Here is a 26,777-nt window from a genome sequence, read left to right on the forward strand (position 1 = left end):
CCCTGTTTACTAAATAATGCCAGTTCTCTGCAACTGAATTCCTTGAGTTGATCGCTTGCGTTTTGGATCCAGCTCTATCTAATACACAGAAATTTTAGATTTTTAAATGTACAGAGCCAACTTTGAAGTTGTAACCTCAGATTGACATCTCATTAAGCTAATTTGGAACACCTTATGTTTCATGTGTATTAGTTTGAAATGAAGTTGTGTAATATATAGGTGTAATTATGTGCAGATGTCTGTATATCATGCATCTTTAATGCACGTTATGTTACAGAATGTGAGTCGCATGTATGTGTCTTCACACTGGTTGACTTCGTAATGCCCGTGAACTTCAGTATAGCTCTTGTGTGTGCCTGAGACTGTTGTCTGGAAGTGGACTTGGTCGTAACTTGATGACCAAGTGATGACAAAATCCCTAAAACTCATCTTGGTTTTACTTATTATCACATACTCAATTATTTGATTCCAAGTAGGTTTTCTTACACTTACTGTCAGATAAGCAGTTAGCCAAATATATTAGGGATTGTTATTTTTTAACTGTTTTTAATTGGGACATTATTTCTACAGATTCATGTTGATGTTGCTAAACATATCAGCTGTGAAGCAGCAGTTCCCACAATAAATGTGTGTTCTGATTATTATGACATATTAATTGGGTTTTGGAGTTAGTGTTTAATATTAGTGTACTACATCTTTATTAATGTTTAATATTGTAAATCTATGTTTTAAAACATGCAGACTTCCTATAGCTTAGTCAACTTAATTTGTATTTTTCCTGCTTTGCTTCAGTTTGGTCCTTTATATATAGGTAGGTAGCAGTAACATTTTTTTGTTGTTGCTTGTAGTTGTAATAAATTTACTTGATGATATCCTTGTGTTCTCCTAGCATAATGGTTTTAGTTGGAATAATCATACTAAGGAAAATTGATTCTTAAGTTTCTTACCAAACACCGTAAACATTGCTTTTGTGCTGTGTATTTAGTAGGACTGAACTTTAACAACTTGTGTATTTTTGCCTATTTACAGACTAGCTTGACAAAGTTCTCTGACACCTTACAGGAAATGATCAATTATCACAATGTAAGTATCTTTAGATGGAATAAGACCCTGATATATTAAGTTGAGTTATATTTAATAGTAGAATAATAAGAGTATTTTCTTGTTGATAGTATTTGAAAAGTTACTAATTGAGTGTTAGTAAATATTCATCATTTGCTGCTTGTAAATGTTTTGTTTGTAATGCATATGGAATATTTATAAATATTCACTTCTCTGCAAATTTTTTATCTTTATTTTTTGTCTGGAATTTGTAAGCTTTGCTGAAGTCCATTGCTGTGCTTGCAGTAGGACAGATGATTCTTGGTTTATTTTAATCACACTGATGGGCAGCAGTGGCAATTTATGAGCATATTTCTTCCCTGGAATGCTGATTATCTTTCCTGTATTTTCTGCCTTTTTTTGTTCTCTGTAATGCACAAAACAAAGCACCTCTAATGTTTGTATAGTTTTCTTTTTGGGATATATGAGCAATTTAAAGTGTAAAGAAAGGAGAAAATACTGGGATTAATGCCCAATAGTGACTTGTCGCATATCAGACTTCATCAGAAAGCTCAGTTTTGCCTGGATGGAAAACTGACTTTTCCTCCTTTGACAAAAGATTCCAGTTTTGTGTTGTGAAAGCCAAAGGCGTGTGTTCTTTCTTCTGTTTTCTTCTCCCCTTGGCACCTTCTGCTTTTCTTTCCTTTTCCAGAAAATTGCTGGAAAGCAACTTAGTCATCTCCGAAGTGCTGAAGATATGCAGGGCACTTAAAACTTTGGGAGTGTTTTTTTTTTTTTTTTTTTTTTTTTCCCCACCACTAGGAGCTTAAAGCTGTGTCTTTTTTTCCCCTCATTACATTTTATGGGCCAACTTTAGGTTGATGCTAACAAAATTGTTTGAACAGCGTTTTCTAAAATGCACGCTTCAAAGGAAGGAAAACAAAGGGAAGTGGATTAATACTGTTGAGTTGGGTATCTGTACCTCTTAATGAAATATAATGAAAATTGTAGAGAGGGAAGTGAGTGCACAGTGATACTTGCTGCTGGTTACCCTCTTAACCATGTCGTTGCTGTAAGTATGCTCCTTCTGACACACCTCACCTAGGCCCTACATTCTTACTGTTATTCTTGTTCTACATGATTGTGGCTTTGGCAAAGATTGTGCATATCCCAGCTCTTCCTCTGGGGCAGTTTGAGTGCAGATAGCGAAGAACAAGCCATATTAAAAGAAAACTTTGCATATCAAAGTAGGGTTCTTCTTGTCTTCCGTCCTGCTTTTTCCTTCCACTTTCTTGCTGTGCTCAAGTGTGTTGAGTAGAACAGTGGCTCCTGTCAAAAGGCACGAGCATAAGGAGTGAGGCATGGGATGGGATTCTAAAGTAGGGCTTTGTCAGATTTACGCTGTGACCTGGCTTAGCTTTTTGTGAATCTGCTTAGTTCAGCAGGACTTAATAGCTCAGTGTCAGCTCAGCTGCTGACCATGTTGGCAGGAGAGCCCCTGTGAGTGGGGGAAAGCCAGAGGAAGAAAGGAGGAGCAGGCACCCTGCAGGAAAAAGAGGGAAGGGGTAGGAGATAGTCCCAGTGGGATGTGGGTTACTGTCTCTGTTCTTGTATATGGCGTAGCTATGGAAAAGGCTGAGGACCAGACTGATGTGACATCCTCATGATGTGGCAGGGGGACAGGTGGCTTTTACAGCTAGTGGCACATCGCAGCTTTCTCAGACTTGGTTTGTAGCATATGAAAGGTAATGTGCTGGAAGGTGTAAAGGTAGTCGGATTGTGGGCTGGGAAGTTTGTTCTGTTCCTTTGGGAAAATTGTGTGTATTTTTCTGCCTAATGTGCCCTCCCCCCTGTTACTGTAAGTAGAATTATAAGGCTCATGCTTCTGGGAGTCCAGTAATCGGTGGAGTTGCCATCTGGTTATATTCTTTCTGTATTGATCTTGATTGGTGCACTCCTCAGGCACTGGCAAGCTTAAATGTCAGCAGTGGGAGTAGTCCCAGTATGACTTCCAGCTTGTCAAGAAGTACTTCATCTATTCTAGTTATCTGTTGTGTGGTTTTTTTTTTCTGATTTATTTTTCCCCACTAAGTGAAAATACAAACAGGATCTTCAGAATGCTCCTTGTATTACTGTTAGATAAAGGATAATTCACATTAGAAGGGGCCTCAGGAGATGTCTGGTCCAACTGCTGGCCTCAAGCAAGGTCACCTCAGAGGTTGGAGCAGCTTGCTTAGTGTTTTATCCTGTTTGGTCTCAAGCTTTCAAGAATGGAGACTGGGTAGAGGGTATGGTACCACTGTTAATGGATGACTTACACTCGGTTGTATTTTCTGACCTTCATTTTTTCTAGAAAGAGGAAAAAAAACAAGCTGGTAAGGATTTTGCTGTCAGTACTTGGTATTACATGTTCCCCCACCCCTCCAGATTTTGTGAGTAGGGTGACAAAAACTGAGAACATGTTTCAAGAAAACACTATTGGACTTAAAACTTTGAGTTTTTTACTTGTTCTGTCAATGTTATTATTTAATGCTTAAATCTGTACCCTTTGGAAGAGATTCTGTTCAGTTGGAACAGCTGCTGCTTCCTTGTATTCTTTTACCTCTTCATTTTTTTTTAATAATGCAGAATAGGAGGTGTAGAAGAGTGGGAAGTGAGGGCATCATTTCAAGTCAGCACAGTGATAGATAGGGAAAGGATTTGTCCTGTTGCCATTGACCTGTTCCATTCTGTCCTGAAACGTGAAAGACAAGTGTAAAGCTGAAGGAATGTGCATTTTCATTTGTTTACCAGGATCTCTGGGGGCGTAAGAGAAAATAATTTGTCAAACATTCAGGTGTGCTTTGGCCTTGGAAACTTCACAAATTTATCAGACTTTCCAATTTGAATAAGTTGATTTATTCCCTTCCTGTTCCCTCAGGCTCCCCAAATCTTAGGGAAGTCGCTAAGAAGCATGGCTTAGAACACTTCAAAAAAGGAGCAATCCTGCTTCTTAGCAGTTCAGCTGCGGGTGTTTTTCATTTACAAATTTGTTATCTGAAGATGTTATTAATTACTTGTGTATTTTTACATTTTCAGTATCAACTTCAATTTTGAAGGATTTTATATATTGGTGTTAGATATTGATAGATCTAATAAGAGTTCTTTTCTAATTCTCCGTGATAACCACATGTATTTGTGCTAAAACTGTGCCTCAAATCGCTTTGGTTTTGACCTATGAAGAAAAAAACAGATCTTCCTGACATTTAAGTATTTAAATCCAGTTCCTGATCTTGGGTTAAACCTCAAGATCTGTCCAGATCGCACCATCAAGCACGTGGTTCAACATACATGTAGCTCGTGAACAGAGGCTGCCCGTCATCTGTAAAAGACAAGAACTGGATTTGAGTTATAATGTGGGTCAAAGCTGAGTTGCATTAGTGAAGCTGTACAAATAGTTTGCTGTGCCATTGGTGCTGCACTTGAACTTGTCTGGGTGCCAACAGAACAGGTGACCTCACAGAAGGTGAGGTACGCTCTGCTTTGACATAACTTGCTAGACTTTTTGCTGTGGCTTTGACTGTGGTTCCACTCCACTTTTTTGATTTTGCACCGTGCGTCAGCATCTCTGCACTGTGCCAACAGTGTGTTGCTGCAAATGGGCGTGCAGCAATGCCGGTTTGGGCACACTTAACTCAAACCCATCTTTTTCCAAAGGCATTGTGAAAGATTTTTTTGCTTCACTTACTGTAGCATTGGAAGATTGGTGACCAATCCCTCAAAATCCAGATGCCTCTGAGAATTTAAGAAATAATTATTTTTTGGTGTAACATCAAGGTAAAATACTTTTTGCCATGGGTAACTCAATTTCCAAGTTCGTGCCTTCCTGTATAAACATCTGTGTGAGCTGGCGCAATATTATCAGCCTTATTTTATTGCTATACTACTATTTCCTTTTTTCTTTTTTGCTACGTAATGAAGTTCTGCAAAGGATTTCAAAGATGTTTTTAACCCTGGATGTGACATATAATGTGAAAAAGTATTCAGCTTGACACACAGAATAAATTCAGAAGCTATTGTTAGGTCAAGAGTTCTCAATCAGGTGAGAAAGCCATGGCTTAGAAAGGGCTACAGAAAGGATTCTTAAGTACTGTCTGTGCATATCTAAAATGAAAAGTTGTGAGTGTGCCAAAATTACTGAACTACATATTAATACTTTTTCTTTCAGATCCTGTTTGACCAAACCCAAAGATCAATTAAAGCACAGCTTCAGACTTTTGTTAAAGAGTAAGTCAACTTGGACTTGTAATGGGAAAATCATAAAATTGAATTTAAAAGCATGTGACTTCAGAGAGTTGGTGAAACACTTTTCCTGAAGGCCATCAGCCATAGGTTGAGAAATGTATGTTAAAGTTGGCAAAAATCACTCAAAATCAGAGGCTTCAAACCCAGCTGCAGAAATGTTGAAATCGTAACAGTTTAAGTTATTAATCTTAAATTACGTGCTGTTGTCCAGCCTTAAAAAAAAAAGTCATTACTAAAGCTTTTCCCGGTGAGCATGAGATGCATTTAAATTTCAGTTTATCCTTTCCCCAAAAGAGGAGGACAGGAAGGCTGCCATCGTACTTTGTATGATTTCTATTTGTTATGAGCATTTGTTAAAAGAATGCGAAAACAAAGAAATTAGCTCTAACAGTCACAAGCAGGGTCTGTTTAGTGTTTCTTTTAAACAATTACTTCGTGCTTTGGAATTCATTTGCCATCTATCTTTCATTTTCTTTAGAGATATTAAGAAATTCAAAGATGCAAAGAAACAGTTTGAAAAAGTTAGTGAAGAAAAAGAGAATGCTCTAGTAAAAAATGCTCAAGTTCAAAGAAATAAGCAACATGAAGTAGAGGAAGCAACAAATATTTTGACTGCAACACGGAAATGTTTTCGGCACATAGCTCTGGATTACGTTCTTCAGGTAAGCGCAGCAATAATGTTATTTCTTCAAATTTAACAATACTTACCTAAATGTGTTTTGTAAGTCTTCTGTGCTGTAGTTCCTTAAGTATTTCAAGTAATAATAATAAATAAAACAATAATAAACTGTAGCCTAGCAAACACAGATTCAATGGATAATTGTGATCTAGAATGTTGTCTATTTCTACAATTTCAGTTGTTTGCTTTGAATTTTATTTAATAAATCCTATTTTATCTGGAACCTAGGACTTTGTTGTGCCATGGGTGAAGTCAAGAACATTACTGTTTTGCTTTTTAGTATGGATCTACTGTAGGGTGTTGAGGTGTTCTTTGTCCTACTGTTTTGAAGCCTGTGAAATAATAATATTTTTATGGACACTTCCAATTCATGCCTCATGGTTTCCCATAACTCCAGCAGAACAGGACTGTGTAACTCGGACAGCACAAGGGGTGTGAACTCCTAAATGTGTCTGGTGTTCTCATGATCATACAAACACAGAAAAATCCTTTTAAAAATTGGTTTCATATCAAGAGTTATCTTGATTTGTGACAGTCCAGCTGGTTATTCAAAGCTTAGTTCATGTTCTTTAAATTGTGTATGTTGCCTGTGCATACGTATTGTCTGTGAGGCGGCATTTTCAAAGCCCCTATTAGAGAGGTTGTCCATCCGATCAGCTGGAGTGTGCACAGTGATCAGCCCTGGTTTTTTGCTTCTTGGACACCAAGGACAAAGTTCATTTCAATGTTTGAGAAGTCAGGTGAATTATGTAGCACTTCACTGTACTAACACCCTTTCCATGAGTGCAATCGAGCATCTGTTGTGCTGTAGGAAATTATAGTGCCCAGTCCTATAAGCCCAGCTGAAGTTTTGAAACAGTAGCTTGTTACAGCACTCTGCTCCTCACTGTTATGGGGTCCCAGCACGTGAGCTGCCTAAAGAGATTATGATTTGAGTGAGTGTGATGGGAAGAGACTGGAGCTGCTGATTTAGAGCCCCCTTTTCTCTGCTCGCGTTTCAATAAAGTGGATTAGAGACGTGCATTGGAATTGTACTCAAATGGTGTGAGTTTGACATCTCTCACTTGAGCTAGCAGCATGTGCTGGTCTCATTACTGAGCTGAAATGCTCCTCTCAGAGCCCAGGTCATTGTTTCTCAGCTACAGAGGCTTGTGCCATCAGTCTGACATTGGGCTGCTCTGCTTGGACCCTGCTTCAGCTCACCCAGTGCTGCAGCGACAGGGAGCTGGGGTGACTGCAGCACAGTGGGTGCCTCCTTGCCCTCTTAGGCTGCTGCGTATGTTCATGCACTTCTGTGCAGTGCTATGAGAGCAGAGCAGTGTTGGGGAGCCCGGGAGGGAGGTGAAGGAAGGGAGACTCCAGTGCTTAGGAAGAGAAAAAAGTGGCAGAGACCTGTCAGAGCTGTCAGAGAGCTGGGGGGAAACTTGGCTTTTTGCCTACATTGCTGTAGGCCAGTAACTTGTATGTGCATTGTCCTGCAACTCACTTGCTTTCTGGAATTTGTATGTTCTAAAGCTGAACAGTTCCTGTGATAAAGGTGCATTTATAGCAGCGAGGATAAGTTCCAGCATCTCTTAGTGCAGGCATAAAATGAATTCACCCATAGGAATCCCTTCTACTCAGATGACTCTTCTGCTGGAAAAGTGGCTTCACAACAGCAGTCTCTTTATAGCTGTATTGACTTTAAATTGTACTTCAAAACCATTGCTTTGCTCTATTTATTTTTTTTTTGTCCTGTAAGTAGAGGGTTTGTTCTGTACGGTTTTTAATTATTTTTGCTGCAGATGGTTTTCCAAAATACTGATTGTTTAAGTATGGAAGTGCAGTCTGATTTTGATTATAGCTTCAGTAAGTTTATTTCTTCTGCTGGAATCTTTAAACTGATCTAGAGGTGTTAAATTACAAAATTGCACATTTTTTCCTGCTCTACGGACCTTTTAAAGCAAATGTAGTAAAATGCAGGATGGCAACTTGAAAGATTAGGGAACAAAAAAGAATTGGATGAACATCAAAAATAAAATGTCCCTCTTTCTACATAATGTGAAATATTTCAAGGTTCTAGGGCAATGCTGTTGGTCAGTGACTTCAGCCAGATTAAAAGTGCAAGTATATATGAAACGCTACTTATTGTAGATGTCGCAATCTTGCTTGTTTCAGTGGCTGGGGCTAATCCAAGTTTTAGGACACTTGAGATGGTGTTAGCCCAAGGGGAAATGAGTCAAACTTCCTTACTTGTGGGGCTGTAACTGTGGAATTCTAGCTTTGCAAGCTTTTATAACTTTTTTTTATTAAATATAACTGCAATATTACTAAATTAGCATGCATCTTCTGCAGCTTTGAAAGTGCTTTGTGAAATCAGATACTGAGTTATATTTGTCTGATGTTTTAAGCTTTGGTATGATTATTTGGAATGAATCTGAAGCTTACTTCTGTGGGAGGAACTTGCAAATTGAATAAAATAAGCAACTTATTTTTTCTAGATCAATGTTCTTCAGTCTAAAAGAAGATCAGAAATCTTAAAATCGGTAAGATACACTTTGATTTCTGTATTAGAATATATTTAAATACATCCAAAGTTAAACATGTGACTGCAAAGCAATGTATGAAGTGAACTTGTCCTTTTGCCCATCAAACGTTAGTAGTACAGTTGGCACTTTGTGGTGGTCAGCCTGGCCTTTACTATAACCTCGCTTAGATATTCAGCTGGTTTTTGGTAATCATTATGGTTCAGATATGAACACTCAACAAAAAGAGCAGTAAAAACCTAAATGTTTAAGAGTTAAGATTCTCAGCAAAGTTCAATTTTATTTATGCCTGTTATATTCATTTCTAAACGATAAGTACTTGTAGTCTGCTCTAAGATGGTTTCAGCTCTTTCTACAAAAATGGTGTTTTTGTATAAATAGCTTAGTCAGCTAGTACGTGATATGCTTTAGTATGCTGTCTGCAAAATAGATTACCAGATAAAATGGTGCTTTTCTTTCAAAGGTCTAAAGTTGTATTTAATTTAAATGCTATTTAAAGATAGCAAGAACTTCAGTTGAATTGCAGCTTTCTAGCTGCTTGCCGTTGCGCTCTGCATCTTCCCAACTTGTTTCCTTTCTCAACACTGGACATTCTTCTCAGCTGTGTTCATGGAAGTTACGGTTTTGGATCATTAATATATTCTGTAGTCCTCTCTATTGTACATAGCCTAATTAAACAGGAGTTAACAAAAGTTTTTTGGATTACAAGAATCAGAAGTAATTTTCTGCCCTTAACTAGCTTTTATTTGTTAATCCCGTAACTCATTTCTGAGATTTTTGGCATGGTTCTTAGCTGCCTTTGCCTCTCATGTTTAGTTACAACACAGGAAGCTGCACAAGATATTGATGCAAAGCGGCAAGATGACAACATACCAGAAAATAACCATGGAATTTGTTTTGCCCTTTTTTGTTTGGTTTATTCATGTGGATTAATTAAAGAACATATTTCTGTGATATCTGAAATACTTAGCTTTTTAAATATCTACTTCTTTTCTTCCAGATGTTATCATTTATGTACGCCCATTTGGCTTTTTTCCACCAAGGCTATGACCTTTTCAGCGAGCTTGGGCCCTATATGAAAGATCTTGGTGCACAGGTAAGAAATTACTTTACAGATTCATAACTATATACTGAAATGGAAGAAAATGTGCATATATCAGATATTTTGCAGATTTATTCAATGAAAAGGAAACTAGTGTGATAAAGGCAAAGCATTAAAATACTGAAGTGGTTTGAATTAAAGTTGTTAGTTGTCCTTTTATTAAAGGTAATGCTGCATTTATGGTCTACATACCTAATCATAGCCATATGATGCCACTTGAGGTACTCTGTGGTATTTAGGGCACTGGGTTTTCTTTTATTTCAAAAAAAAAAAAAAGTGTATATGTGCCACATCTTACATATTTAACAAGAAAAAAATAATATTTGATTCCTTCAATTTGTATATGTTATATACTGTGTAAATTGTTTGGTATGTAAAAATTGATGTAAGCAATTTAAAGTTAGACCATAAAACACAAGTCTTATTTTAATAACTGGTGCAAAACTGAGTTCATACTATTAAATCCTTCTTGCCCTGTTCTGTTCTCTAAGAACACATAATTGCAACTTCTGGGTTTTCAGTGAAAGGATCATCAAAACATTGTATGTACTGTGGACAACTGCACAAAAGAGAACGGTGAAAATAGTTATGCAAAATAGGTTAGGGACATAGAGTATTTAATTGAAGATCTGTCTGTGGTGCAGGGAGAAGGCTCAGCAGTGTCTCTTGACTTGCTTTCAGTGCAAGTGAGTGTAGCTGGAAATATTTGTACCTTTTTTTTTTTTTTTTGCTTCAGTCTGAGGACTTGCGACAACTGCACTGATTAACACCCTCTGTTTCCACTCCACAACCTGATCTACAAAACAAAGCCAACCCAAATTCTGAACGTCAATCCATATATGAAAGCATATAAATGACAGCAAGCAGATATATTTGCATTTATCTCAAGCAGATACGTTGTTGAATGTTTATGAAATTACATTGTTCTGGCCTGGTTTGAAACAGTTTCTAGTTCTGGCTGCATATTTCTGCCCCATTGCTGTTGTCATCCGTGCCTCTCAACCTGCTTGAGGAGTTGTGCAGTGAAGCAGATGGAGAACTGTAGAAAATTACTACTTAGACATTTGATTGTTGGAGTTACTCTTCTGATAGATTAGTACCCTAATGTGGTTACTATGGGTCTTCATAATTATAATTACTTGTATAGATGCCTGTCAGAGAAGGATATGCTTTTGTGTGTACACACGTGTGTGGCAAAGTAAATGATTGAGCTGGAGAGAGGCTACTTGAACTGGCATCTCCATCAAGAAGGGAAGAGGCTGTTTAGCTGCAGCCCCTTGTGTTTGGTGTTCTAATAGCAATTGAAAGGTTCAGGTGCATGTGACTGCTCGTAGCTGACCGTGTTCCTTCACATCCGTCTATTTAGAGTTGTCATTGTTGAACTGTAGGGTCGTGAGAGTATAGAATGTTTCCTATATCTCTTCAGAGGAGGGGATGCGGAAAGGAGATGAGAACAGTGTAGTTGGTAGTGGTTTATGCTACCAGCTAGGGATTACTTGAGTTAGGAGCACAAGGTTATTTTTTAATGGCTCATCATCCATTTGCTTCACCTGGTAAGGAGTGTTGTGCAATACTCATTTTGGTGCAGGTGTCATAGCAACTGAAGGAGCTAAATTTAGAAGAATCCAAAGCTGAATGTTTGAAATATATTGACAGTGGAGCAAAGATAGTGAGTGAAAGCCCTGAAGTCATACAACTTGTTGAATTATTTTCCTGTGGCAGACCTTAGTTTTAAGTAACGGATAGCTTTTCCTACAGAAGCAGACTTGTAAAAAGCTCATTAAAGTTTAACTGTTGATGATTTTGCAGGTTATATTGGTTGAAGTTTCTGTCTTTGATGGGTTAGATAGAAGGTATGTTGGGACAGGCGTTTGTTAGATTTTTCTGAAAATGCTATGAACTGCTTTTGTTAGTGAATTTTCATTTACAGGTAAATGTTATGTACGATCCTAATTATAAGGTTTAATTGCTCATGAAATATTAAAATTAGGGTGGTCTTAGGTAGTACAATTGTATTTTTTTGTGTGTTTTCAAAATATCTGGTTCACATGATGGAATAGAATTGAGCAACTTTGCTTTCTAGATGTTTTAAGTCAGGCTGATATTATCAATGAGATCATTGTAGGGGAACCATTAATGTCACACCAGTATAATACTCATCCCAACTCCCCTGCCATGGGCAGGGATGCCACCCACTAGATCAGGTTGCCCAGGGACTTGTCCAACCTGGCCTTGAACACCTCCAGGGATGGGGCATCCACAGCTTCTCTGGGCAGCCTGTGCCAGTGCCTCTCTGTTAACATGAACACGTGAGACGGAAAGTGCTCGTGTAGCCATTTGGGATAAACAAGCCAGAGAGAGAAGACTGCAGGAAATTAGCAGAGCTTGGAATTGGAACCATCAGATGGCCGGGAGGTCTGGGGCTGTAATTGTCAGGCTGTCTCATACAGGGGCATAAGAGCCAGTTAGCAGCCCTTTTTCCCCCTCTCACTTGTATCATTTCAAATGAGGGAAATGCAACACTGAGAAAGATGACCGAGTTGGCAGGGGTTTTCATTTGTGGCTGTAAGAGTGGGTGGAGATGATATAATTTGTGTGTAAATGGGAGGGTCTGTTATTGATATAGTCCTCTCTGCTACATGACTGACGTAGGCTGGAAAACTGGAGTTGCACGTTGTTCAGAGTCTCCTGGTTCTAGGGCTGGAGTAGAACGAGGTCTGCCTCACACGTGGTGTACAGCTGTGGGCTGTACAGCTGTGGTAGGTGATGCAGTTGTGCCATTATCCAGTAGAATGCCATGAGTGGGTATAATGGCACTTGTGCCTTGCAGACTAGGTAGAGGAGGAGTTGATCTGATTCTGTAGCGTTTCGTGTACAGGCAGCACTTGATTCTCCACTTCACCAGATTTCTTAGTTAAAAATCAGAGCCTGTACAAACAAACTTACAGTCTGACAGGATGTCTTATTTTTCTACTTTTTATTCTCCTTAGGGTTTCAAAAAGAAAAAAATAAAAGGGCGATATTATAGTCATGGATGTACACGTTTTTGGTAGCATCCCTACAAAGTCTGTGATAAGACAGATAACTTTAATCAAATCCTCTCTGTTGTGACAGTCTGTTTGCAAAATCAGATTATTATTTCTGAAACTGGAAGCAGTTGGGTTCTATTGACAATTCCAAGCAATCCTGCTCAAATACTGCTGCTGACTTGATTGAAACCATCAATGCAAAAGCCTGGTTGGGGCAATTCGCTCCTTTTTTCTGGAGGGGGAAAAATCACTAGCATTTGCTCTTCCTAGTTTTTGCTGCTAATGCCAGCAGTGCTGCATAGGCCGGTCAGCCAGCAGGAGCAGCTAAAGCATGAGTCATTCTCTTCAGAGACTGAGCACCAATGCGGTATAGAAGTCGCATATGCTTGGCACCATGCTGTTCTTTCAAACATTCCTCCGAAGGCTTACAAGAAACGTACACCTTTCATAGAGGTTAATTCAGGATGGTAGTGCAGTGCTTTAAACGAGGCTTCAGTGGTTATTAAAGGTAAACACTGTGACCAGAGAAGTGATTTTTTTTTTTACTATGCAAATAAAGCAAGTCATGCAATGTCTAGACATAATGTGTTCTTTTTTTGTCAGCATTGTGAAATCTACAGAGCCAAATTTCTTTTGAAATCTAAAGATCCAATTTTCTGTTTCTCTTTACAGCTGGATCAGTTGGCTGTAGATGCTGCAAAGGAGAAGAGAGATATGGAGCAAAAGCACTCCACTATTCAACAAAAGGTACTTGAGAGAATGTAAAGGGTAGACTGCACATACATTTTCCTGTCTCTCGCATCTCTCCCCAGCAGTGCATCTTTGCATCAGAACTGTGAACGGTGTTATCTTTAGTACAGATGATTAGACTTGCACATTATTAAGCATGGGGTGGGATTGCAGATCATCATTTTTATATTGCAGAACAGGGTATTATGTTCATTTCTGACTGAAACGTAAATATAGCAGTAGATTTATATGAGGATCCCTAAACATTTCATTAGAACTCTTGAATCCAAGATAGGATTGGAATTAGTATAGTTGTACAAGTTGCTATCTTTTCCTCCTGTATACCTGTAGAAGAGATGTATATACACGCTGCACAGTCCTACAGTCTGATGTATCACTTTCTACCCAGATGGTGCCAAATGAATATAGCACTTTGTAGAGTATGGCAGCAGTTATTGCTTAAAAAGAGGCAAAGTAAACTTTTGTAATGGCTGTCCAATGTATGGTCTTCAACTCTATGCTAATATGAAAGTGGTAACATTAAGTTGCTGTTTTGGACACATTTGTATGTACAATACTTCTTATTTTTTGCTTATTGAGAAAAATGTAGATAATTCACGTTGTGGGGGGAATAACTTCTATTGTTTGGATGTTTCATAAGCTCTAGATAAGTATTGATTTTGCAGGTATAATGCTAGAAGTTAAAAATATTTCCACTGAACTCTCCGGTAGTGAGCTAAAACTGCAGGTACTTTTGAAAGGGATTAGATACCAGTTTGAAGGTAATGGAATGCTTCTTACTCTCATTCAAATACATTCTGTATCTATTCAGGTGTCATACTTAAATAAATAAATAAATCTAATGTAATTGAAGTCTGAGTAAATTCAGGAATGAAAACGTGCTAAGATTTCAATTCAGGTATCATTAGTAGGAATCAATATGAAGGGGGAATGGGAAGGAACTCAGGTTAATGTTTGTTCAAATTTGAAATTGTTTGGGCTCAACAGGGCTAGTTGTAGGAGCGGGCAGTAGGTGGGGGGGTTGCTGTTAGAGCTCTAACAGCAGTACCTGGTGAAAGAAGTTAGTTGTGGGCAATTATGTTTAATTGGCTGTAGAAGTAATAAGTTATTACCACGAATTATGGTCATTGCTGTTGCCAATGATGTTCACTTTTTTTTCTTCAAATGCTGCTTAAGGCTGCTTTACAGGTAAACTGTTTCTAATAGTATTAATAGCTATTGAAACTTCTAAACTTTGTGAGATTTGATAAGGTGTATCTGGTGTGTGTGTGTATGCATAAAAATTCTCTTGGTTTCTTGTACAAACAGCAATAATGAGATTTCATCATAATGAGATCATTGATTTATTCTGTATTTTAATTGAATGACTATTTTATGCTGTTGCAAAAATATAATCAGCAGATTCAGATTGTATTGTATGTTGTCTCTACTAAATGTTGTCTCTTGTCCATGTCAGTCAAGTTACTAATGTGTTTTGTGACGATAATGCCTAGAATACAGCTAGGCTTTGGAGGGCATGCTTATTGGAAATTCCTCTCAGCGCTCCTCCAAATATATATATATTTTTATTTCGTTTGTTATTCAAACCATACTGTCTGGTTGTTTTTTGTCTCTTCCTACTTGCTTTTCCCAGCCTTGCCACCAAGTTCAGAATCTTGAACTGCTGTAGACCTTGGATCTTGTTCTTTACAACATTTTGTCATCCAGTCAGCCTGACCAGGATGGCAGCTTTGTTTTTTGTTTTCTTCTCATGCTTTTTCATGTTTCTTTCTACTGGCTGCCCCTTAAGCATATGTACCCAAATCTTCCAGTGCCAAATCCTTACATGTTTTATAGCTACTGAAACTTATGCTTCTTGAGTTGAATATTCCATGAAGTATTTATGCTTTTAATATACTGAAGTTTTAATCTGATGCTTCAGAATGATGCCTTTTCTTCATTGTGTGGATAAAGAGCAGTTCCTTTTCTGAAATCCATAGGTAAGTGCCCATGTGCACACACCTACCCACCCACTACCTGTGTTTGCATATATGTGCATATGCATGCAGAATAATTGCACTAATTAAATAACCCATCACACTTTTCTTTATAATCATCATCCTTTTTAATTAGACTGTTAGAGTGGCTAATGTAAAAGTCATGGAAGGGTTTGGTCACCACTATTACTTTGTTTTCTTGTTGAAGATAATTGGTGTCTGATTTCTGTTTTAACTCTTGTGCTCTATTTACTCAGCAACTGTGCAAGATTTTTTTTAGTGTAAGAAACACTCTTTTTCTTTTCCTTGTTTTTCTGAAGCAACACATAGTATGGATTAATCTAGAAATGTTCTTGTTATAGGAATCTTTACCTTGTGTTTCGTGATGAGTTTGTTGCAGCCTGTTACTTGAGTAACGTTGAATTACGAAATAATTGTAAAAGTGCTTATAAGCAGCATTATGGCTTTTTTGTTTTGTGATAGAGCTAATATTTTTTTCAATAAACAGGAAAATAATGCAGGAAAAATGTTTGCTTGGAACTTGAAGTAGTTTTTGTTGTATTCAAATAACTATAATTTAAAAAACAAAACCCCTGTTTCTGAAAGACTGTTCAGGAAACAGCTGTAGTAAGAATGATTCAAAAGCTTTTTACATCTGGAGTAAACAAGGTAATAGGAAACCAGATGCTACCACAGTCATAAAGCAAGCATAAACCCAAACTGCTGTTGAGAAATAATGCTGACAAATTCTTGTCACAAAAATAGACATGTGCCAGTATTTCAAGGAACTTGTATGTTCAGTGATGACCTTGACTTTTTGCACTTTGTCTTAGACTGTAAACTGTGACTTGTGTGTTGTTGTTTTGAGCTCTTCCTCAAGGCGCTTTCAACTTCAGCTTAACCAACTCCTCTTCCAGTTTGCTTATCCTATGGGATGGGAATGGAATTTAAGCTGGGCTTTGCACAGTGAATGTCTTCTGTTGTGCTACGTACAGCTGGAGTAATGTTTCAGATTGTTCTTTTCTTTGGTGTTCATTCTCTACCCTTTACTGCTTTTTATATTCTGCTTCTTTAAAGAAAAATAACGTCTTTGAATACAAATTTCAAGTAGAATGCTTATACACTCCCTGTGATTTACTTATCAAATGGCTTGAGTGGCTTTTCTGACATAGAAGTATTCTTCATATTGGAAGTGAATCTGCCCCTGAAAAGCAGGGTTTGTGATGTTTTGGGCACAAGAAAATTAGTAGAGAAACAAAAAGCATGTAAGCTATGAAATGACTTGGTGTATGTGCTAAATTGGTAAGTTTGTACAGAAATGTTTGTTCACTGAAAGCTCTTGAGACTACTGTGACCTACAGCTTAATAGCAAATGTGGATTTTTTCTATTGCCATCTGATTTCCTATTCCTCGTGGATATTGTTTAAAAGAAAAAAAAAGGCATAAAAACACCCAGTATATTTCACTTGTATAATTCCCTTCTGCATGTTTCTCTTCCAGTAGTTGGCCAACCTTGAAAAATTAATGAGAACAGAAGCCATAGGTGTTGATTCCTTCAAATCTGAATGAAATGTGTAATATTTCACTACAGTATAGCTTCCATACTAATTTAATTTCTTTAGCTAATTAGGTGAAGCATACTGTAGTTCTAACTGCCTCCTAATTAGCAAATAAATGATACTTAAAACTCAGCCTTTATCAGCTGTGTGTTTGCTTAAAGAATATAAAATTCTGAGTCACTTAAAGTGACTGGTTTCATTAACATGTGATTCTCTTATGTGGGATACTGGAAAGATAAGGATGTATTTCTCTCCGGCCCTGATTATTTTTTGTGATTCATTAAACTTTTCCATGAGCCAAGATAAAAATAAATTAAATGTGACTGCTTTTCCCTGTTCTTTAATTATGAAATAAGAGACTGTAAGATGAGACACAGCTTATCTAGTTCCTTTTTCTGCTTTAATCCCTTTAATTGTAATGAAGTTCATTTCTATTCTTTTTTTCTTGACTACAACCTTCAGTGAAGCTTTATGGATGAAGCTTATGAAAGCTTTAACAATCCCTCTGCCCCCCCATCTGGTAGTCTATGCATAGTTAGGAAAATATCAAACTTCTGTCTGCATACTGTTATGTCTTTATCTGCTCTGTAAAAGTGCAAATCATTCAGGAGAGCAATTAAAAATAAAAACTAAATGCACTTCATGAATTAGGCTTACTAGTTTGGACTCCTTAGACTGAGAGGGTAGCGAGATAAATGATCCAAAGGAGTTTTCCTGTTCTACTTCTAAGTGCCTTCAAAGCTTAAAGGAGCTTCATTGGAAAAGACCATTGCATTTTCTGCAGAAGTTTTCCGAACATGAAGGAAAATGTGATTACGTGGTAGTTTGGATAGAAAAGACTGAGGGAGTGTATATTGCCTTACACTAGACAAGGAATTGCAGGCAACACTGAGGCAGGAAAGATGCAAATCTTTAGCAGGTTTCATTATGTTTGGGAGCTGGTAAGTTCATTTCTGATTTGGGGGTTCAGGAGAGAGTTGACACCAGCATGTAAAAGAAATCTGTGCTTTTGGAGGGAGGGGGTTCTTCTGTTCTTCTTATTTGGGATATAAGAGAAAAAAAGAAAGGACTATGAACAGTTTGAGAATGTTTGTGTATATTATAAGTTGTGTAATACTATATTAAAATTGTACTGTGACATTTGGCTTTGTGATTATAATTGCCATACATTTTACTACTTAGTCTAGTCAACCTTTGCTGGACATGGTAGCTTTCTAAAAATTGTAAAACTGTTACTAGCAGTTATTTGTTACTAGATTAAAAACAAACATTGCTTTTACTAGTTCTAGCTTCACACTCTTGTTGCAGATTGTGAAGAAGAAAACTTAATTAGGTGGTTGTCATCTCTGCCAGCACCTTGATTTACTTTAATTTAGGGATAACAAATAAATACAATGCTGTCCAAGTTACTTGTCTCCAGATTTCTGATCTGGCTTACTTGTCATGATGACAGAGCTTAAGAAAATGCTACAAGGCTGGCTGTATACAGTCCTCAGCACCAGGCTGCAGTTCATTTTAAATTTTGGCTCAATGCCCATTGCCACTTTTCTTCTACCTTATTCTTCTTTTTCTTTGAAATATCCACAAGATGGTTTGCCAAAGAGGTCACAAATACCTGAGCAAGAAATATTCCTTGTGTCAGATGGCTGGATTCTGGCTCAGCAAATTCAGTCTTAATGAAAGCAAGTCTGAATATGTGGACGGCAGGGTGGAGTTAGAAATTGCTGGTGTCTTTTTCTTTCATCTGCTACAGAGATAAGTTTTGGAGATGTTTGTTTAAATCCCAAATCTAAAGGACAGTAAATACACTGGTAGCATTGTCTGTCTGTTGTTGGCAGTGCTCCTCCACTTAAAGTTGGTGGGTTTTGTTCTCTGAATCTTTGACTCAGATGCTTTTATATATTTTTTTTTTTTCTCTGGAACGTAAAAAGGTTCTGTTGGACTTCATATCTAGTGAAGACCATGTTAAGACTTGATAGTCTTCAAATACTCAGTGAATGTGAAGAACCACGAATTCTTCTCCCATTATTAAATTCCATTTGTGTGGAACTTGAGGGAGATATTGGAGGTTTAATACATTTGAATGCCTACTTAATGCCTGTCCAGATGGGAATGAGATGACTTGGACCTCTGAAAAACTAGAGAAATCCCACTCATAGTACTTATGCAAAGCTCAGGAAAGATACAAAGACAAGGGCTTTTAATATAGGTGATAATTGCCTACAAAGTGCTCCTCTTAGAATTTCAGTAGCTGTCAGCATTTGTTATGTATTAACAATAAATGCTGGGTACTAATCAAATGATAACACTTTATATGGTCATGTTTTTTTAACCTTAACATTTCCTAGAAGCTAAATTGTGTGAAAGATTAAACTCATTCTCTAGGGTTTAGATAAGTGTGCGCCTCTTTGAAATACAACTATTCTGATTCAGAGACAGTCCTTGTCTTCCTTTTGTTCTCGTCTAATCTTTGAGAAAACAGTAAAATAAATAATGCAATCTTGCAATTCCTGGTCTCAAAATAAAAATTATCTCCTGCATCTGATCTCCTAAAAATACTTTTTAAAGAAGTGTTGGGGCTGAGAGTCATAGCATGACTAGTGAATGTTGCAAGGGAAAGATTATTGTTAAGTACTGTTTTTGACATTAATGTGGCCAATACTTGATCTTTTTAATTGAAACTACAATCTGTTTTTTCTTGTCTTGTTCCTTTGTACTAGGATTACTCCGGTGATGATACCAAACTAGAATATAATGTAGATGCAGCCAATGGTATTGTTATGGAAGGCTATCTATTTAAGCGAGCCAGCAATGCCTTCAAGACTTGGAACAGGTAATTACTCAGAACCTCTATTTATTGGCTTCGTAAGATGCTGCTTGTTAAGTTGAATTCTGGCCTTACTTATAACCTGTGCAACCCACTGATTCCAGTTTCAACAGTACCTTTGGACTGCTCTCTGAATTGATGCAGAGATGGCACTTCGTGGTTGTTTCTCTTTATTGTCTGTCCTAGTTGTTTGCAAGCCTTTTTCAGGAGCGTACTGAAGTCCTGAGTATAGGAGGCTTGCTTTATCATTCACAGTCTGGCTTTGTGATGGTATTTTGGCTTTACTTTCGTGTTGAAACAGAGTAATTCTTATGATTGTATACAATATGCTGTGTAAATGTGTATGCTGGGAAAATAAGCGTTAGGTGACAATGTAAAATGAAGTTGTATGGCTATTGTAAGCAGGGAAATGTAGTGAAGGATTGAAATACTGTGACTTTTCCTGAAAGCATGAAACCGTTTTCCTTTACAATTCCTGTGCTGTGCAGTGACTTCTACTGAGTAGTTTTCATGGTCCTGTTGGGAATTCAAAATATACTGTTACTCTTGTCTCTTTAACAATGTTTGTTTTACTATTGGTTAAATGTTTTCCTTACTGAACAGGATTTCTTTTGCATTTCTAATGGTGTATGCTTTTTTTCAAGGAAATGTTAAATATTCTGGAGCATTTACAGTATAGTTGGGTACAGTCCTTGAATTTCAAAGTTAGTTTGTCTTGATATAGAGCTTGTCTTATACTCCACGTTTTTTGCAGCAGTGTATCTGTTTTACTGTTTTCCATGTTTCCAAGGCCAGAATCTGTATTCAGATAAGTGGTCCCTTCCAACCTCAATTCCAGTTCAATAATTCTGTGACCATCTTGGAACAGCACCAGTCCATAGCAAGTCGGGGTTGTTTCACCTATATCCTTGGACTGATGTAAGGGCTGCTGCCGTTGGTAAGGCTGTACTTACTAGCAAGCAGCATGCAGCTCCTCTGAGGGGTTTTGCTTTGGACTACCTCTAGTCTGCTCTGCTGATATGATTGTCTGTAATGGTAATGATCCTTCTGGGTTGGTTTTGAGTGCATTTGGAGTTCTGTGAGGCATCAAAGAATGGTGAAGGGAGAAACCTTGTAGATCTGATTGAAGAGCACTTGCCTGGTCAGAAGTGAAGTGTTAGTGTAAGCACACTTTGAGAAAACCCTGCAGTAGCAGGGCGGGAGGCAGGCCTTCACTGAATATTCGGCAGGCTCAAAGAGTCCTTTTTGCAAGGTGTTTTGCGGGGTTGACTGCAGCCTCTTGATAAGTGACTGAAGACAAAACTCTAACTTGCTTTGGGTTCTTCTGTGTATTATCAAGGCTTTGCTCTGTGGGGGGGTAACAGAAGGAAGCAGGACAGCAGTGTTGGAAGGTAGCTGAGAATTCTTTCGACATGGCTTCGTACCTGTTATTACTGTAACTGTATCGTTCTTTAAGACGATTGGGTATAGGCTTTGATTAAAACCAATTTGTCTATTGAAAACTTAATACAGGCACAAAGGAAGTCATAATTAAATCAAGATATCCTGAAGGAAGGTCATAGTGTAAGTTTACATGTTTCAACGTACTCAATCAAAACATTCAAACAAGAAGTCATTTCAGAGAGCCAAGGTAAACAGCTCAGTAATGACTCAGAGCCAGCCTACTTCTCACAGACAGTTAATACTTGCTGGTGTTGTGGTTTAACCCCATCAGGCACCAAGCACCACGCAGCTGCTCACTTGCTCTTCCTAGGTGGGATTGGGGAGACAATCAGAAACAACTGAAAACATCTGTGCTGTCACTGCTATTTTCATAAAAAAAACAAATGCAGCATCACACAAGCCTCTACAAAGAAAAATGACTGTATCCCCCAACAAAGCTATGAGAGCTTGTATTTTTTTCTATTTCTCACAAGACTGACAAACTAATTTATTTCATTGTGATAGGCTAGATGGATATGTCAGAATTAAGCAGTGGACAAGCCATCTACATCCATGGTTTAAAAAATGAATGAATCATTTTAATTTTGTACTTCTTATAATTACAAACCATTACTAATTGTGAAACTTATTACTATTATATTAAATCAAATAAGTGACCTTAATGAAGACAACTGTTATCTGAATCTAGCTTCGTTTTTCACATTTTATTAAAACCAGAAGTTTTTTTTTTAACCTATTTTTATTTCTGAGTCATTTGTAATTGCTTGCTACGTTGTAGGCACTGAAGTGGTCATTGCCTCTTTCCACTGCCTGTTTCCCCTGATGGAATGCTTTACTTCATAGTACTGCAGTTTCACCTGCGTGGCGATAATACTGGCTGAAGTTTGACATAGAGCGGAGGCTAGAGTGTACTTCCAGCCAAAGGAAGGACTGTCACTGCTTTAAGCTGTACTGTGCATGAGAACGTGCAGTGAAATACCAACGGAGGAAACATTTAGAGAATGATGTATTTTATATGACGAATTCAGAGCTGAAATCTGAGGCCCCTGATATAGACAAGATACTTGCCTAGTGTTCTGGTCAGGTAGGTAGCTTGCTTCTTCATTATATGCCCATCTTTGAGGGGAAAGTGAGGGATGTAAAATAAATCAGCTGAAACAAAACTAGAATAATTCATCTAGAAAGAAAAACAGGAGTTTCCTGATATTCCAAACCAATGCTGATGGCACTCATCTTCTTGCTAACTGCTGATGGCAGTGCCAGTTACAATACAGTACTTTCTCTCTTCTCTCTGTTGGTATTTTGATCGTTCTAGGCCTTTCAAAATACACCTTTACAACAAAACTAGGAAAAGGTATGAAAAATCATTACATTTTTTCACCATTACTGCATAATTGCCAGCATTAAAAACATGAGAAAAGGAAGTGGTGCAATGAGTTTTGCCTGGCTTGGATATGTCATTATGATTTTAGATGGCGTTATGCTTCTCTGTGCATGTCTTGGTATGGGAATCCATGGACACTGTAGAGGATTTTAATGGGAAAAGTACAATTGCTGTGGAGAGAAAAGCTTGAAACCAGATAATGCAGACCTTTGAAGAAGGACAAAGCTGTTCTAATGTATCAAAACTTGTTTCCAGTCCAAATTAATTTCTTGCCAGGATGATGTAGGGTTTGTTTGTTCCTTTATTTGTTTTTCAGACAGTTGTTAGCTTGGTTCACTTGTCCAAAGACTTCAATTAATATGGACGTTTGTGTCAAGTTTCCTAGTCTCAGGCTAGTTCGATACACCGCTGGGTTAAGAAACAAATGGTTTGTGGGGAGGTTACCAAGTAAACCATGAGAGCTAATTGTCATTTGATGTTGCTTTGTATTGAAAGAGGTGGAGATTTTAGAACCCTTTTATACTGAAAATGTAACATGTAAGTTTGTATTTCAGATAAGATGTTTTAGTGGAAAGAAAATTAAATCTTTATTGAAGTCTTTACTGCAAAGTCTCACAGCAGCTGTTATGGAGACATTTTTGGTTGTATATTTCTCTGTTGAAATGACATCTTGTATGCATTTTTTTCTGGATGTATGAGAAAATGAAATCAGTTGAATTTATTATGGAACAATAGGTTTAAAAAAATACTTTTGGTTCTTAGGAATTCAGATTAAAAAAAAGTGTGTGTGAATAAATGTATGTGTGGCTAGAGAGCCTTCACCAAACACTGGTGTGTTCTGCATAATTTTTGGGTTGGTGCATTAGATGTTTTCCTTTTTAATTCTGCTGTATTTTCAGATCATGCTAATTCTTTGCTTATTTTGCTCATTTTGCATTTTTCATTCCTCTTCCTCCTTTCCCTTATGTTTTAATCCTCCCCCATTTTTTCACATGACAGGAAAAAGCCAGATCACATCAGGTACCAACCAGCTTCTTTTATACCTTCCCAATGTTTCTTTGGCACGCAAAAGCTCTAAATTAACCCTGCATTTAATTTTGATTACTTGCAATGGATGTGAAGTGGCTCAGTCTAAGAAAATAACAGAAGGATTCTGCCTGGGACACCAATACACCTGCTGCTCAATGCTTTCAAAAGAATTAGTAAGGTTGAGCTGGTTTTAGCTAAAAAGGAATCAAAGCAAAGTTTACGCATTCAAACTTCTGAGCATATGAGATCAGTGTCTTGACTTTTTGTTTCCTTTGTACATTGGTGGGATTTTTCTCACCAACTGCATTGGAAATAGAAATGTAACTTTTAAATGTTGTGCGTTCTTAATCGCTGCTTTATTTGTATGCTTATGGCTGTGAAGAAAATGTTTACTGATTTTTCAAAAGGAAAGCGTGGTTCAATTATTATATCAAATTCAAATAAATATTTTTGTTATTACTTCTCTCAGTTCTCAGAAATTTGAAGTGCTTTTTAATGAATATTTAACAAACCCTTTTTTAAATTGTTAGTGTAAATGACAGAAAACGTAGTTTCTAAACCCAAACAACTGTATATAAGTACTGCTATAAACTCAGTGGTGCAGTGCAAATTACTTTAAGATTTCCCGGTGTGTTTTCTTTCACCATGCTTCTCTCCTGTTTTGACAGAATGTCACATTTAAGGAAACTTTAATAACTTTTAGTATTATACCATGTGTGCTGCCTAAAGATGCACGAACACCAAATCCTAGCACAGGCCATGGCTATAGTATACCCCACAGCAGCACCTCCAGTACCTGTGTTATGGCTCAAAGGTTTCCTGCCTGTTACTGCTGCGAGCTCCAAGTGCTCTGTTTTGTACAGTAAAGTTTATGAACTATTCTAAATTTAGAAAATATCAAGTTTTTGGCCCGAATGAAATTGCTGTGGTGCTGACATTTTGGAAGGAAGGCACCACTTCATTTTTTTAAAGAGTACAATAAAGTGTATTAGCTTTATTTTCCATTGAAGTCTACTTCAAAATTGAGAGATATAAATTATGCTGTGCTCTAACTTATTTATCATGTTCAGTAAAAATTTCTTTAAAAAAAAAAGAAAAAAAACAAAAGTCAAGAAGTGACACACATACAGCAATGCTTTTTGACAGAACTTGGCAACTTTTCTTAAACAGATTCCATTTCTCTAATGGAAGTGGGGAAAAAAGGGGCCTGGAATATTTTTGAAAACTTCTAGACTAGGCTTTAAAGATGACACAAACTTGTACAATTTGTTGTGCTTGTTTATATCTGGTATGAAAATGGAGCTGATTTTTACTTTAGTAATTTGCTAAACATTTGGCTTTAGAACAACTGAAGTATGACATTAATGAAGTAAATCACGCTAATCTCAGTTTCAGAGATAAGCTCCATTGCATGTTATCTTGGGCCAGGACTGCTTTTTTTTTTTCTCTCCATTGTAACTTAGGCACTGCTTTTCATGTTTTTATTTTTTCATGTTCTTATCTTTGGTATTAAGTTTCCATAAAATAAAAACCAAATGCCTGGTTTATTTTCCTTTTCCAGTCTGCTTTTTTTTTTTTTTTGTTGGGTTCCCTACTTAAATCTTGGCAATTACCCACCTTATCTTGTATTAGAGGCTTAATTACTATATATGTTTTTTAAATAGATGTTAGAAAGGATACCTTTTAAATAGCAGTGACCAAAACTACTGTTGTTAATCAACTGAGTTGTTTTTGCATAATTCTGCTCAATTATTTTAATCCAAAAAGATTACAGCTATTTTGACATAAATCCAGTATTGAAAGAAGACTCTGTTACTTTTAAATGAAATATATCTGCACAACATTTTAAAAGAATACCTGTTAAAAGGTAGAATCTCATCTGTCTACTACGTACTAACTTTCCTAACAAATACTAGGTTTTCTGATTTGAATCTAACTTTTGTAATTTCTTTCCCTTTGTATTTTCTTAACAATGTGCAATGTGTGTGCTTCTTTTCATGGATGGCTTGTGGTGATTGAATAATTATACGGAGCCCTCTTGTTACTAATTTTAGTGACCTGCAGCTTGATATTCACCAGTTTGTACTGCACCATATCTCGTTCTCAGCGGTGTTTTGTGTACTGTTGCCACTCAAACGAATTGGCAGTGCAGGAGAAAAAGCAATTTGCAGTACAAATGGGAAATTTGAGGTAACTGAGCCATTATGTTATGGTAAACAAAGGCTCATGTTCTAAGCTTGAGGAAAATAAATATGCGCCAATCTCACCACAGGACTGAATTACTTTTTGCATTCCTGTATTTTTTGTCAGTTCAAAACAAGTGACTGATGAGCTTCTATTTTGCACATCCCCAGAAAAGCTAGAAGGGGATGGTTGTATTTGCTTTTTTAAACCTTTCTGTGCTCTGATTAAAAGCAGTTGTTCTGGGTCTGAGATGGTCAGAATTTTTCCCCAAAAATGAATGGTTTTTCTGTTCTCTTTCAATTGCATCCTATCTGAACAGGAGTTTGACAAGGGATGATACAGTTCAGAGGATTTTTTCCTCAAGTGTTATCTTCTGGATTTTATAAGATGCCTTAATGTTTTTAATAGTTTCCTATAAACCGAAGGCTTAACTTAAGATCCTACTTAAAAGGTTCCATTGTTGTTTTATGTTTATGTGCATTTTTTTATCTAAAATTTTAAGAAATGCCAGACAGAGAGAAACTTGCATGGAATAGTAACAGTGTAGTTTTTTTCTAATGCTTTGGTAAGTTATTTCTTCTACTGAAAATATTTAAGGAGTGAGTAGTTTGCATAGTTTCTTATTTAAACCATCTGAATTTGTATTATCAAAACACTTAAAATTGTAGCTTGCTGCTAAAATACAGAAGTAAATGTTCTTTGAAATGAAGGTGTTGTGTACGATAGCTTTACTAATGTTGCCATAACACGAATGTATTTGTTTAGGACTTGAATTATTTGAATCCTTGCTTCCTGTTCTGTTTTGTCTCTGCTCTCCTTCTTTCATTAGTCTCATGAAATACTTGTCAAAACTGAGTGGCGTTACTTCTGTGAATTCTTTTTTTTCTTACAGTCTCTAAGTAGACTGTATGCTAGCATATTTCAGTCAATTAAGTGTGAAACCAGTTACATATTGTTTGGATGTC

The 26,777-nt window shown here is 37.1% G+C and overlaps 1 protein-coding gene across 2 annotated transcripts in view; it reads left to right on the forward strand.

The window, feature by feature from the left end:
- The window catches only part of ACAP2 (ArfGAP with coiled-coil, ankyrin repeat and PH domains 2), a 64,069-nt gene that overhangs the window by 18,257 nt on the left and 19,035 nt on the right, over nt 1–26,777 (forward strand). The window contains exons 4-11 of one of the 2 annotated variants that reach the window (XM_082767738.1): nt 1,030–1,083; nt 5,249–5,307; nt 5,804–5,987; nt 8,485–8,529; nt 9,530–9,625; nt 13,333–13,407; nt 19,666–19,778; nt 23,599–23,619. In XM_082767738.1, coding sequence (XP_082623864.1) covers nt 1,030–1,083; nt 5,249–5,307; nt 5,804–5,987; nt 8,485–8,529; nt 9,530–9,625; nt 13,333–13,407; nt 19,666–19,778; nt 23,599–23,619 — 647 coding nt within the window. The remainder of the gene's footprint in view (nt 1–1,029; nt 1,084–5,248; nt 5,308–5,803; nt 5,988–8,484; nt 8,530–9,529; nt 9,626–13,332; nt 13,408–19,665; nt 19,779–23,598; nt 23,620–26,777) is intronic. The other variant, XM_082767739.1, reaches the window with a different exon arrangement.

The sequence above is a fragment of the Aythya marila genome, assembly GCF_965140915.1.
Source record: "Aythya marila genome assembly, chromosome: 9".
Lineage (NCBI taxonomy): Eukaryota > Metazoa > Chordata > Aves > Anseriformes > Anatidae > Aythya > Aythya marila.